Raw genomic sequence first — 14,842 nt, forward strand, 5'->3', positions numbered from 1 at the left:
CTTAGTTTGGCTATGCCTGTACTACAACGTATGTGCAGTGGGGATCGAAAGTTTGGGCACAATTTTGGGAAATTGTATTAATGTGAATAAAGAAGCCTAGGAAAGATGGAAAAATCTCTAAAAAGCATCTAATTACAGATGAGACATTCATTCATGTCAAAAAAGTTAGATTTTATTTCCATCAGTTACACTTTCAAAATAACAGAAAACAAAATAATGGCATCTGCAAAATTTGGGCACCCTGCAGAGTTAATAGCATGCACCACCCCCTTTGGAAAGCTGAGACCTGACAGTGTCATGGATTGTTCACAATCATGGTCTGGTCTTACAAACCAGGTGATGTAAATCTCAAAGGTTTGAAATGCCCAGACTCATCTGACCTTGCCTCAACAATCAGCGCCATGGGTTCTACTACGCAGTTGTCTAGAACACTGAAACTGAAAATAGTTGACGCTCACAAAGCAGGAGAAGGATGTAAGAAGATAGCAAAGCGTTTTCAGATGCCAATATCCTCTGTTCGGAATGTGATTAAAAAATGGCAATCATCAGGAACAGTGGAAGTTAAAGCAAGATCTGGAAGACGAAGAAAAATATCAGACAGAACAGCCTGCAGGACTGTGAGAAAAGCAAGTCAAAACCCACCTTTGACTGCATGATCCCTCCAGATGGATCTGGCAGACACTGAAGTTGTGTTACATTCCACTATAAAGAGATACTCGTACAAATATGGTCTTCATGGAAGAGTCATCAGAAGTAAACCCTCTACATCTTCACCACAAAAATCAGCATTTGATTGAGTTTGCAAATAAACATATAGACAAGCCTGATGCATTCTGAAAACTAGTTCTGTGGACCGATGAGGTTAAAATAGAACTTTTTGGCCAGAATGAGCAATGTTACATTTGGAGAAGAAAGGGCACAGGATTTAATGTAAAGGACCTCTGTTCAACTGTTAAGCATGGGGGTGGATCATACTTGGGGGTTGTATTGCAGGCAGTGGCACAGGGAACATTTCACAAGTAGAAGGAAAAATAAATAAAAGTTAAAGAGAGTATGGCTTCTACAAATGGATAATGATCCTAAACACAACTCAAAATCCACGGTGGATTATATCAAGAAGCGTAAACTGAAGGTTTTGCCACGGCCTTCACAATCTTCTGACCTCAACATGACTGAACATCTATGGATAGACCTTAAAGAGCAGTGAGTAACAGACAGCCCAGAAATCTGAAAGAACTGGTAGACTTTTGTAAGGAAGAATGAGTGAAGATACCTCAAACAAGTGTTTACAAGCTGTCATACTTGCTAAAAGGGGCAGTACAAGGTATTAACTCTGCAGGGTGCCCAAACTTTTGCAGACGCCATTATTTAGTTTTCTGTTATTTTGAAAGTATAAATGATGGGAATAAAATCTAACTTTTTTGACATATTATAAGAATGTCTCACCAGTTTGATGCCTTTTGGAGATTTTTCCATCTTTCCTTGGCTTCTTTATGCACATAATACAATTTTTTACCTGGGGTGCCCAAACTTTCAATCCCCACTGTAGTACCAATAATGAACCTTTTTCAATCTACTTTTTTTCCCTATATGTTTAATACATTGTTTTGTGGATGTGAAATAATTATTTTGCAATGACAATCTTGATTCAGATTAGTATTTTTTTTTTTTAGGATTTTAAGATTGATGATACCATGTATGTATTTTTACTATTGTTAGATGACACTGTTTAAACCACCTGGTATACCAATACCTCACACACTGAAAAAATAAAAGGACAACAACAACACGCTGTGTAGAAGCAGATGTTTCTCTTGTTGTTGTTCCACTTATATCTTCCTGTTGTTTCAGCTGTTAAATGATTGGGAAAAATTCTGAGGAACAGTGCACCCCTGTCTCACCGCTGCTTTATCCCGCTTTCTCTTTCTATTATTTCAGAGCCAGCCGAAAATTGCTCCCCCCGCTGGAAAGATGAAGCCATTCAGAATGGTAATGTTTACATTTCCTTTTAACACAGCTAACTTCTTCTCCAGTTAGTCAGAGTGAAAAAAAAAAGCGAAATTAAAAATTCAATGCTGTTTTAGGAAAAACATCTTGCATTTTAACCTTGATGATCAGTACTTAACCTATCATAAAGGAAATAATTTAATGATAGGTAGATGTTTTACTTGCACAGTGGTTTGTAGTTTTTGGGGTTTTTTTTACTTTTTATTCATGAAAATAATTATTACAAGAATAATCCACTGTGCACTATTGACCACAGATTCAAACTTCTACTTTTGTTAATTTTTGTGGACTATTGAATGTTACTTAAAATTGAAGCAACTCCTGTTGATAAGTAAATGACAGAGAAGGTACCTTGTACTAGTAACTTCACAGTAACATCTGCAAGCAGTGGTTCCCTGTCCTACTGTGAAAAAGAGCGAGAGTGTTTGTGTCGCACTGCATCTAACTAAAAGGTCTTGCTTTTTTTTTTTTTTTTTTTAAATAAAATGCTACAATTAATTTTTTTCAATACAACCACACATTCTGCATGTGTGCATCCTTGCTGGCTTCATCCACTTCCCCTCATAGTTAAGACCAAATCTATATTATCTGAAATTAGATTATTCCGTAAATTTGTATTTTTGTATTTTTGTTATACCTAGAAATTACGTAAGTGTTTACACCTTGGACAACAGCTTGTTTCAGGGTTCAGAAGTGACTGACTGTTTAACCCTTTGCTCATGTGCAAACAAGATTAGCGCAATAAAGGACATTACCTCATCAAAAAGTTAAACTGGTATCAGCCAGCTTTGCTTCCTACCAGCTGCTGGAGCCCTAACGCTTCCATTTGTCACACACTTCTTGTGCACTTATTATTGGATGAAGTCATAAAGCCCTACTTAAGTCATTTTATCTCTTTGGCCCACTCTGATGGCAGTTTTTTTTTTCATTGATTTCAAATCATTACTTCAACTTCATTTAAAAAGAATATTCAAATGTATTTATTTTTTGTTAAAAATTAAAAAGTCAGACACTACCCTTCTGGTAGGTTCTGCAGTCCTAATACTTTTTTTTTTAAACACATTAAAAACACTTGAAAAATATTTGATTTTATTTATTCAATTTGAACCCATCAAACTTTCTATTGATTCTTAGCTGTTGATTAATCATATCCATAGGTGACAATTAAGTCAATACAAACGTTTATTTTCTTGCCTACATTTATTTATTTACTTTTACATTTTCTATTTAAAATATATGTAAATATTTATATATATTCCTTATGTTGACTACATTTAAATTCTAAAATAAAAACAATTTACTGTTGTAAACTATAGAACTAAGTATGGCAAATATTAATTTTACCATTCAAATTTTATTTTATTTTATTTTTTTGAATTTTGAACAAATATTGCATTTCCTAATGACCAGTCAGATAAGCCATTTCCCACCGAATACTAAAAAAAAGGACAAAAACCACTGTGGGAGAAGTTTGCTACAGCAGGACAAGATCAGATAACAATGCTCAAAAATGGAAATACAAATAAAAGCATTTTCTTTAGATATTTCTAACTTTGTAACTTGTAACCTTTTTAGATATTTGTAACTTACATTGTACACTGTAAAAAAATTTGCTTGAAGTTGACCAACTAGAATTAACCAAAGTCTAGTGAATTAACATATGGAACTGATTAGGTGTCTCCAGTGTCTCTATTTTTAAATAGGACACAGTGATAGGACATACGTGACTGCATTAAGAGCAAGAATCCAAAAAAAAAGTACATTGAAGACATGATTATCCATGTATATCCATAATCCTGTTCAGCTAGAGCATTGATTGTGCAAGCGTGCAGACTGCCGAACATTCCCAGAGTTCAAACCAGTACAAGCTGCAGGGATTTTAAAGCCAAACCTGCACGCATAACCACTGCCCACCCATGTGTTCATGGGTTCACATGTTCTCGCCCAGCTTCAATAATTTGCTTAATTTGCTTAATAGCAACATGTATTTAAAAAAAAAAATCTCAGACAGCAAAATTGGTAGGTAGGTGTGTATTGATGCAACCTTTTTTTATTAAGATTATTTTGTATTTACTTTTTTGCATTGCACATAAATACATAATAACCAAATGAAAATTGTATTTTTCTGGTTGGTCCTTATGATGGCCTGCTTTTAATGTTGCAGGGTGAAAATAATATGTAAGATATGTATACACACACACATACATATACGGGGTTGGATTATGAAACTGAAACACTGGCCAATTTAGTGTAGGAGGTTTCATGGCTAAATTTGACCAGCTTGGTGGCCAAACTTCATTGATTGCACATTGCATCAGTAAGAGCAGAGAAATAGCACAGTTTTGCTTAAAATATTACAATGCACACAACATTATGCGTGACATATCAGAATTCAAAAGAGGACAAATTGTTGGTGCACATCCTGCTAGCGCATCTGTCCCCAAGACAGCAAGTCTTTGTGATGTATCAAAAGCCACGGTATCCAGAGTAATGTCAGCATACCACCAAGAAGGATGAACCACATCCAACAGGAGTAACTGTGGACACAAGAGGAAGCTGTCTGAAAAGAATGTCTGGGTGCGAACCCAGATTGTATCCAAAAAACATAAAACCACAGCTGCCCAACTCACTGCAGAATTAAATGTGCACCTCAACTCTCCTGTTTCCAACAAAACTGTCCGTCGGGAGCTCCACAATGTCAATATTCATGGCCAGGCTGCTATAGCCAAACCTTTGGTCACCAGGCGTTTCAGTTTCATTGTCCAACCCCTGTACAGAAATATGCATATTTGTGTATGTGTATGTATGCGTATACACATATATAGACATATATATGCGTATATAGAGAATATTTATACATATATATGTAGATATATATTTCTATATTTAAATACTATATTTTATTATATTTATAAATATATGTATGCATACATGTATAATAGTCAACCCAGATCATTATACTCGCTTATTTATTGACTGTGTTATTAGTAATTTATGTCGCTCTTTTTTGAGAGACTATCATACAACAGGCTCTGTGACTTTCATAGTGTGTTGTTCTACCATCCAGTCAGTGGATGTGTAGATCTTCAGTTTAGTAACTGTTTCAACTACTGATACCCAAATATACATTTTCATAAAATCTTACATTCATTTATTGGGTCAGTTTAAGTATGCTTAGTTTTTGCACAAAAGAAGTGTTCTATGACATTATACTTAAATAATAAATAAATATTAATTGTTGATATGAATGTCATTTCGTATAAGTTGTAAGGCTAAACCCCAGCAGATCAATAATATTCAGCACAAGGCTTATCCTGACTTATTAATAGGAGCCCCGATCAATAAGTCTGTGTTAAAACCATGTCAGGGTCAACTGTTGTATCATCTGGGACATAACATGCAATGTGTCACTCATGTCGTTTGACATTTTACGAGAGACTATTGATTTTTAAGGATATTGATTTTAGTTTAGACTGGTTTTTAATGCACCAATCAAAGCAAAACTAACGTGACTTCTGTCACAATATGTACTTCTTTTAGCTTCTTAAGGTCCAAACACACAAAACTAATAACCAGAAACACACCAGCATTTAAATTAGTATCATGTTAACCTGTTATTAGTATGCTATGCAGTGATATTTTGTTGTGCATCATTAATATGAGCTCTCCACTGTCTAATATAGAGTCAACATGCTACATGTACTTTTAATCAGCTTTCTAAATTAACTAAAAATGAAATACATCATTGTATTCTATATAGAAAATATAATGATTTATTTTATTTGGTATCTCAGATATTTGATATGAAATACTGGTGTTTGGCATCATTAAATTTAAGGACTACTGATAGTAGGCTTAAGGGCAAGGGAAATTTGTTGAGCATCATTAATTGTGCTAAGAATGGGATTCTATCTTTACATTCTAGGAAAAGGACTTAAAAAAGCAGCGTAGAGGGGAAACAATGATATATGCACACAAAACATTGTTTGCACAGAATTGTGGATTTGCAACTCTTGAGAATTTTGTAATAATTGTAAGTAATCACTTGGGTAGATAGACAGATAGATAGATAGATAGATAGATAGATAGATAGATTTTATGACTATAAATCCTTCTGGAGTTAATATTATTCCTGATAATAAAGTTTCAGTATAGTAGTAATAATAAAAAATGTAACACAAATACAGTAACATTGTCACTTAGTTACAACCATTGTACGTAGTTGTAAAGAAAAATGTCATGAAAATATAAAATTAAGCCAAAATATTTTTTAAAGACATTTTGTAAATAAAGTCTCTCTAGCCGCATTTGCTCAGCTGTAATTTTGCCACTGTGCCAATTAACCAATTAGTGTAGTCTTGTAAAAAAATTGTAAGAACCAGGATTTTTTGTGAACTCATAACCTTTCATGTCATAACCTTCTCTGTAATTAACAGCACAAGCTCATGTTTACTATTGTTTTGATACGTACTTGATAGTTGAAGTAGGAGAGCAAATATGCAACGGTCATTGGTTGACAGCAAGGCAGTAATCCAGCCGATGGTTCTGAAAGGAAAGATCTACTATAAAATGATTAAATTGAATTCGATTCAGTGACGGATTTTTCCACTTGTGTGAATGTTATAGGAGGGTCTTTACCGTGTGCAACACACCATCCTAATCAGTGACATCATCTGTCTGTGGAACCTCAGGGATTTGTGGAATACAAGATTAGAGCTCCTAGTCTTCAGAAATCTCTGCTTCTCACTTCAGCTGGACTACCACGGGTCAGTTACACGGTCTATATAGTGTTCGGTGATAGGTTTACGTGAGTCAACCTATTGGCAATTGTGTCACTTTAGGCTCTGTTTTTATTTTTTTATTTTTCCAAGAAGGATCTCTTTCTGGTGCTCACGTACAGTGGTCCATAATGAACTATTGCATATCAGACACATGTGAGATCCCTCATGTCAGTATGGGGAGCTCCATCCAGGCCTCTGTGGATCCCTGGTCATATCCAGGTGAGGGGCCAGATTTTGGCCACTGTGAGCCCCAGCGGCTGCACCATCCCCCTTGCATGGAGCAACCTTGGCTGCCCAGCCAGCACTACATGTGCATGTACGACAACGGCACGTCTCTATTTGATAGTGAATCCTGCAACATAGAGATGCCCCCTAGCCACTGGCACCATCAGCCGGAGTATTTTCCTGAGCTCAAAGCTGACCTCTCACAGTGGATGCAGGGCATGTTTAAAAAAGGTAGAAGTCCTGGGTGTGTTGGTTGTTTCTGTCTTCTCAGTAGTTGCGTTAAGTTGCATTTTGTTTTGTTTGTTTGTGTTTCTACTTAATGAAAATGTGTCTATCAGTGTATCAGCGATGCTTGGAATTTGTAGTGTAAGACTGGTCAACATAAATCCAAATCAAAAATATTTGTGAAGTAACATTTGATGATCATCGTTTATTGATTGATTGCAGCTGGTCCTCATGTAACGACGGAGTTACATACCAATGATCCAGTCGTTAAACGAAACCCCTGACAAATTTGCCCTTTCTTTTACTTTACTTTACTTTTTACTGGTTTTGTCCTAAACCATGGTTGAAAGTGATCTTACCCCCCTGCCCCTCCCATACTCTTTAAGTATTTTCATTTTTATATCTGGATCAATCAATTTCCTTTGCTTCTTAAGAGCAAATCCATCAGGAGAAGTTGTAGTCTTATTTTTTCCAGACATCATGACGGGATGAAATTGTCCTATTAATTGTATTTGTAATTTGTACTGTTTGGCAGCACAAGAGACTTATAACTGAGTGGGTGAGTAGGTGAGATTAGAGATGCTGCCGCTGCCTGTTGTGCTAAATCCCAACTCTCATACGTCACTACACTAAATGTGCACGTACGTATGCACGTCAATATGTAATACTCTCACACAACTCCTCTGCCGATGCATTCCACTCGTCATAACAGCAATTCCTTGTCGCTAAATGTGTACTTTTAAAATTCGGAAAGCCTGTCGTAACTCCAAGTCGTCGTTAAACAAGCTAGCTGTACTAGCTTGATTGATTATTGTATCAATTCAGCACTGTATTTGTTTATGAAACAAGGATTTTTTTGACTGGCTAACTTCCGGTATTTAACATCAGGATCTTATTGATCTCTCTTAAAGAGAATATTAAAATTGATTGAAAATGTATATACTTTTTTTCGCACACAAATTGGGTTTTCTTGGGTGTGTTTCAGTGTGTATGTTGTTACGCGTGTTTGTGCGTGAAAGAGAGAATTACATAAAGTTTGTGACGGCTCAATCCTATACAGTTTTTATTTCAAAAGTTTACCAAATAATATTCAACCTTTTGTTTTAATCGAAAACACTTTGACGATAAATTGTTGTACCTCTTTGTCATCTTGTGCAATTTTTTTTCTGTGTTTACTGCAAACCCCCACCTTTTTTACTTTATAATATGCTTGACAAATACTTGGAAAACCTTAATGCTTATGTATAATTCCCACTCTGTAACACTGAAGTCAGAAGACTGCCACAATCATCCCTATCCACAAAGCGTCCACAGTGACAGACCTGAATGACTATCGGCCGGTAGCCCTCACACCGATAGTCATGAAGTGCTTCGAAAGACTGGTCATGGCCCGCATCAAGGACTCCATCGACGTCACTGAGGACCCACACCAGTATGCATACAGGAACAACAGATCCACAGAGGACGCCATCTCCTCTGTAGTTCACACAACCCTCACCCACTTAGAGGAGAAGGACTCCTATGTACGCCTGGTCTTTGTAGACTTTGTGGACCCTGATACAGAAGCTCAACACTCTTGGACTGAGCTCCACCCTCTGCATTGGGTCTGTGAGGGTCCATGGCGTCTCCTCCTCCTCCATCATGCTCAGCACCGGCTACCCCCATGGCTGCGTGCTGAGCCCCCTCTTATTCACCCCGCTCACACACGACTGCTCAGCACTACATCCGAGCTGTCTGATTGTGAAGTTCGCGGATGATACAGCCGTAGTCAGACGCATCACAGCCAACGACGAGTCCAACTACAGGCAGCAGGTAGAACATCTGGAGGGTTGGTGTATAGAAAATAACCTTTGCATCAACGCGAAGAAGACCAAGGAGATGATCATCGACTTCAGAAGGGGGAGACACCCCCCCTCCCCTGCACATTAGAGGGACAGAGGTGGAAGTGACCTCACCTGGAGAACCAACACTTCCTGCCTGATCAGAAAAGGGCACCAGCACCTCTACTTCCTGAGGAGACTGAGGCGTGCTGGACTGGGGAGCTCAGTCCTAACCCCTTTCTACAGATGTGTGGTGGATGGCATCCTGTCCCCCTGCATCATTGTGTGGCACGGCAGCTGCCCGGCTGCAGAGAATAAGGCTCTGCAGAGGGTGGTTAAGGCTGCACAGAGGACCGTGGGACACAGGCTCCCCACCGCCACGGATATCTACGCCACCAGATGCAGGAAACAGGCCTCCTGCATCATGAAGGACCCCATCCACCCCGCAAATGCTCTGTTTGGCCGCCTCCCCTCAGGAAGACGGCTACGGAGCATCAAAAGCAGGACCACCAGACTGAGGAACAGCTTCTTCCCTGAGGCTGTGAGACTGTTGAACTCCGGTGAACCCCTGTAACCCCCCGTACCCTCCACATTGACTCTGCCAAATACCCTCCCTCCCCCCACAACCACCCAACAACAGAAAATATGGGGGCCTGCACATGGCCTCACAACTATTGTCCCCACATTCGTCGCTCTTGTTGCCCTGACCAGGGCTGTTGTTCTTGTTCTTGTTCTTGTTCTTGTTCTTGTTCTTGTTCTTGTCTTTCACTCATGCACAATCGCCACTTTCTCTTTCTCTTCTTGCACTACGCTGAACTATTCCTCTCAGTCACTTGTACTCGAGCCGGGACCAGGGAAACTAATTTCGTTCATCCCATATCTAACATGTGTTGCAATGACAATAAAGAACCTTTAGTCCTTGAGTCCTTTGATTTAATTATAATCCAAATGTTTTTAAGTTGACTTTAAATACAATACATTTGCATTAAATACATTTTAACATGTAAAATAAGGACATAAACGCATCCTTCTGGAATACCCTCTTAAATGAATGATGTTTTCTTCCCCCAGGTTATGTACCACGTTACCTGGACAAAGATGAGATCTGTGTAGTGTGCGGGGATAAAGCTACAGGCTATCACTACCGTTGCATCACCTGTGAAGGTTGTAAGGTAACATGAGCCCTCTCCAGAATTTACAAACATTCCAAAGAAATGAAGATTGACATCTCATCATCTTTTTAATCCCATGATTGTTAAGGGTTTTTTCAGGCGCACGATCCAGAAAAATCTCAACCCGACCTACGCTTGCAAGTACGAGGGAAAATGTGCTATCGACAAAGTCACCAGAAATCAGTGTCAGGAGTGTCGCTTCAAAAAGTGCATTTCTGTGGGAATGGCTACTGACTGTAAGTGTGGTTGATGAGGTTGATGAATTTCGAAAGTAAAAACATGCATGCAGCCATTCCTTCCCCAAATTATTTTTAGGTCACATCACATATCAGACTGATGGATGGATGAATGGATGGATAAATACTCAAGATCAGGCATCTACAGGCAAACTAAGGCCCGGGGGCCGGATGCAGCCTGTTCAGCTTTTAAATCCGGCCCGCAAAACATCCAAATTATTTATTTATATTATCATTATACTTCTGCCTTTTCCCTGCAACACCCACATTCCCCCAATAGATGGCATAGAAAAAGATAAAAGCATTGTAGCATTTTAGCCTCTGTGCATGACTTAGTTCACACGAACGCTTCCTCTATCTGCTGCTGACCAGGACCCCTGTTCGATTTTAGGACAATTGTGGCCAACGAAAAAAAGTGCCAGCTGTGGATGGATGGATGGATGGATGGATGGATAGATAGATAGATAGATAGATAGAAATAAATAACTTTATTAATACCTCAGGAGTTCCCTTTGGCAAATTAAGGATATCACCTGTTGTTTAAATATAAGCAATTTTAATACTTCCACCCATCCATCCATCCATCTTCATCCACTTATCCGTTACCGGGTCGCCCCCCAAACCTTCCTGCAGGTGGTGAGTCCACTGGAAGGTGCCAACCGCCCTAACCGGGATTCAAACTTGCCCAGGAGGCGAACGCTGGGGTTCCACACCAATGACAGAGACATTGCCTCTGGGCCAAAGCGACACTTTTATTTTTTTAGAATATTTTAACTGGAATTTCTACATATACATTCATCATCAGTTTGTGGTCTTCTGTTTCCGTGAATCCTTTTTTTTTTTTTTATCCTTTCTCCAGTGGTGCTGGATGACAGCAAGCGGTTAGCTAAGCGAAAATTAATCGAGGAGAACCGGCAGCGTCGGCGGCGGGAAGAGCAACAGAGGACAATGTGGGATCGCCTGGAGCCCACTCAGGAGGAGTGGGACCTGATCCGAATGGTAACTGAAGCCCACATGGCCACAAACGCCCAAGGAAACCACTGGAAGCAAAAAAGGAAGTTCCTGGTGAGGCATCCTTGTCCTGCCTTGCTCTGTCCACAGTAGCAGCATATTTCTCGTCATTCCTTTTGGACACCCTCTAATCCCTGTCCCCCCGTGCTCTCCCCCTTTTTTCCTTGTCTACTTCCACCGTCAAGGCCTCTGCGCCACTGTTTCTGTGTTAACATTTAAATGTGTTTTTGTGTATCTCTTGTAGAGTGGAGAAAATTAGCTGGATGATGAAGAAATGTTCTCAGTGCAGCTGCACTAATTTTTTATGGGATATCGCATAACTGTTTCGTGTCTCTACTAATCTTTTAACGTCCTCTCCTTGTGTTTACAGCTTTCAATTTTCCACCATATTTTTACTGACTCATTTCTACTTCTTTTCCAAGAATTTTAACCAGACTGAGAGCCTATCAGCTGTTCTCTAGCTGTAGGCGACCGAGATCCAGTTATTAAAGTTGTAAAAGTGTAAACATTGGTGGTTATGTCATAGTTTTATCCCCTCATTAGCCATCGTAAAAACCCTCTGATCATTCAACTTAGTTTCAGTTTCTTAGTTTTTTAAAAAAATATATTTTTTAAAGAATTTGTTACCAATTGTCATTTATAAATTGGTCAACCTTTTATTGTTTACCTTTTACGCTGATATAAGAGATTAATAAAATAAGAATCACTGCCCTTGTTATCGTATTTTCCGGACTATAAGACGCTTTTTTTCATCCTTTATATATTAAAATGTATAGTTTCATATGTTCATTATTTTTACCCCGACAGGCACTAGAGGGCAGTCTAGGCTTGTGTACCAGTACCTGCTACTCTTGTACCACTAATAATTAACATGTTCCCTTTTGTAGCTGTCAGTGTGAAAATAACAAACGTGAAATTAAATATTTTAATATACAGTATAAGTCGCACCTGAGTATAAGTCACACACCTAGGCAAAGGATGAAAAAGAAGTGCGAAAATATGGTATGTTCAGATTTGTAAAGCTGAAGCTAAATGTTTTTTGTTTGTTTTTTTTCTGCAATAGGCCCTTACATGTCATACGACATTCTTTACATCTGGATCTGTTTCTTATTTATTTGTCTTTCACTGTTTCCTTCCTGATTTTTTCTTTATCTGCCTTTAGGTTTAACACGTTTCTCCTTAGTTGGCTTGACACAGGTTTTCCCTTAAAACTTCACAATTCCTGTTGATTATTTAACAGGTCGAGGAAGCTATGGTTCTTAATGAAATAACATGTAATTTATTCTATACTTCTGACCAGAGTGCAGCTGGGGTGAAGGAAGTGAAGGTAAGATAAGTCACTTTTTTTTTCATTTTAACACAAAAACTCTGAATGTGTCAGCCACATATCCAATCTAATCTGCATTATTTGATACACAGGGCAAGTGAGTGTGAATAAATACAGTTCGAGGCTGCCTTCTATTCTTATCATACTTAATATTTAAATTAGATCAGATTACAATAAATTAAACCTATTGATTCCAAACTGGGGAAATTGTGAATTTGCAGCAAAAGATGAGGAAAAGACTCTACAATAAAAAATATGAAATATAGTAATAATAATAATACAAATACAAAACAGTATAAATAATCAAGATACAAAGATATATACTTTCCATACTTGCGTAGCTTTATTTACAGTGGAACCTCAGTTTTTTAACTTAATTCGTTCCCCTTAGGAATCACTTCATCTGGGGGCAGTGGTGGCTTAGTGCTTAAGGAAGTGGACTTGAGTCCACCAGCTGCCAAGTTACCACTGAGGTGCTCTGAGCAAGGCACCATCCCCACACACTGCAACACACTTAAAGTTTCCCACTGTTTACTTTGGTGATGGGTTAAAAGCAGAAGTTACATTTCGTTGTGTGCAGTGGTGTGCTGTGTCACAATGACAAGTAGTTCACTTTCGTTTTTAGTTCTAAATTTGGTTCGACAACCGAGGTTCCACTGTACTAGCTTTACTAGGTTTTTATATATCCAAACCTAATTTGGAGAAACTAGACAGTAAGGTATGATGAGTGGCAGTCTGTGTACTGAACAGGTGGTATAGGTAGAGAGTGTTCATACACTGAACTTATCTTCTTTTTTGTTTCAGCCTGAGGAATTTGGTCATGCGTCTATGGCTAACACACCAGAAGGGAACAAAGTGGATATAGAAGCCTTTAGTCAGTTTACAAAAATTATCACCCCTGCCATAACCCGAGTTGTGGACTTTGCCAAAAAACTGCCTATGTTTTGTGAGGTGAGTGCATATAGTATATTGTACTGCAAGAGAAAATATACCATCAAAGAGTCAATTAGAGTTCCTTATTAGGTTCCTAGATCTTAGAGACAACCTGAAAAACTCTTGGTCATAAAGTGTTAGTGTAGTGGGACGGCCCCCTTGGGGGCGCGGTGAGGTGTCCGGAGGAGAGGGGAGTTTGGGTGTGAGGGACTTCCAATGGTATATGGCACGCTGGACAGAAGTATGCCACTAGGTGGCAACAACTCATACAGTGGTTTGTACAGGTTCTCAATAGTATTCAATTCGGGGGCGCTTAAAAGATTTTCTGTCCCTTAAGGGGTGCATAACAGAAAATAATTGGGAACTACTGGTTAAGCCTATGGCCTTTAGGTTGTATATAAAATATGCTTTTGAGAGCCTTGTTCCAAATTTAAAATAATGTGAATGTGTGCATTTTTTTAAACAAGCATAATCCTAAAAATGTGCTGAAAACCTTTTCTAAAGAAATAGGGAATCCCTGCATATAGGACTGCATATTAAAAAAATGTCATCTTTATAGCCATGTAGCATGTAGTTGGCATCATTTAGCACTGGGGTCTGAAACTAAAAATTATTTTAAAAATTCCCTCCAGTGCAAAATTAAATTGATATTGATATTTCGTCACGGACCATGTTCATAATTTAATTAGGAATTACAAATGCATTATACTGATATCTTAATGATTGAGTTAATTTTAAAAAAAATATATTATTATGATTTTTTTATCTGTGTTTAAATAGCTGATTGCTCACCAGGTTCCTTTGTCTCTTTTTATCCAGCTGCCTTGTGAAGATCAGATCATTCTGTTAAAAGGCTGCTGCATGGAGATCATGTCGCTGCGAGCTGCTGTTCGCTATGATCCCGAGAGTGAGACACTCACACTCAATGGGGAGATGGCTGTTACAAGAGGTCAGCTCAAGAATGGAGGGTTGGGTGTCGTCTCGGACGCCATCTTTGACCTTGGCATGTCTCTTTCCACCTTTAACTTGGATGACTCCGAGGTGGCGCTGTTACAGGCTGTCATCCTGCTTTCATCTGGTAAGTGTCAGCGGCAAAAAGTTACCG

General features: G+C 38.6%; 1 protein-coding gene across 1 annotated transcript in view; it reads left to right on the top strand.

Annotated features, from left to right (window-relative positions):
- thrb (thyroid hormone receptor beta) overlaps window positions 1-14,842 on the top strand; it is a gene marked incomplete at its 3' end in the record, with an annotated part of 61,956 nt that overhangs the window by 45,011 nt on the left and 2,103 nt on the right. Inside the window, 7 exon segments of the mRNA NM_001297580.1 lie at window positions 1,939-1,989; window positions 10,130-10,230; window positions 10,319-10,466; window positions 11,326-11,531; window positions 12,778-12,804; window positions 13,609-13,755; window positions 14,557-14,815. Coding sequence (NP_001284509.1) covers window positions 1,939-1,989; window positions 10,130-10,230; window positions 10,319-10,466; window positions 11,326-11,531; window positions 12,778-12,804; window positions 13,609-13,755; window positions 14,557-14,815 — 939 coding nt within the window.

This window comes from Cynoglossus semilaevis, chromosome 18 (assembly GCF_000523025.1).
Source record: "Cynoglossus semilaevis isolate Cse_v1.0 chromosome 18, Cse_v1.0, whole genome shotgun sequence".
Classification (NCBI taxonomy): domain Eukaryota; kingdom Metazoa; phylum Chordata; class Actinopteri; order Pleuronectiformes; family Cynoglossidae; genus Cynoglossus; species Cynoglossus semilaevis.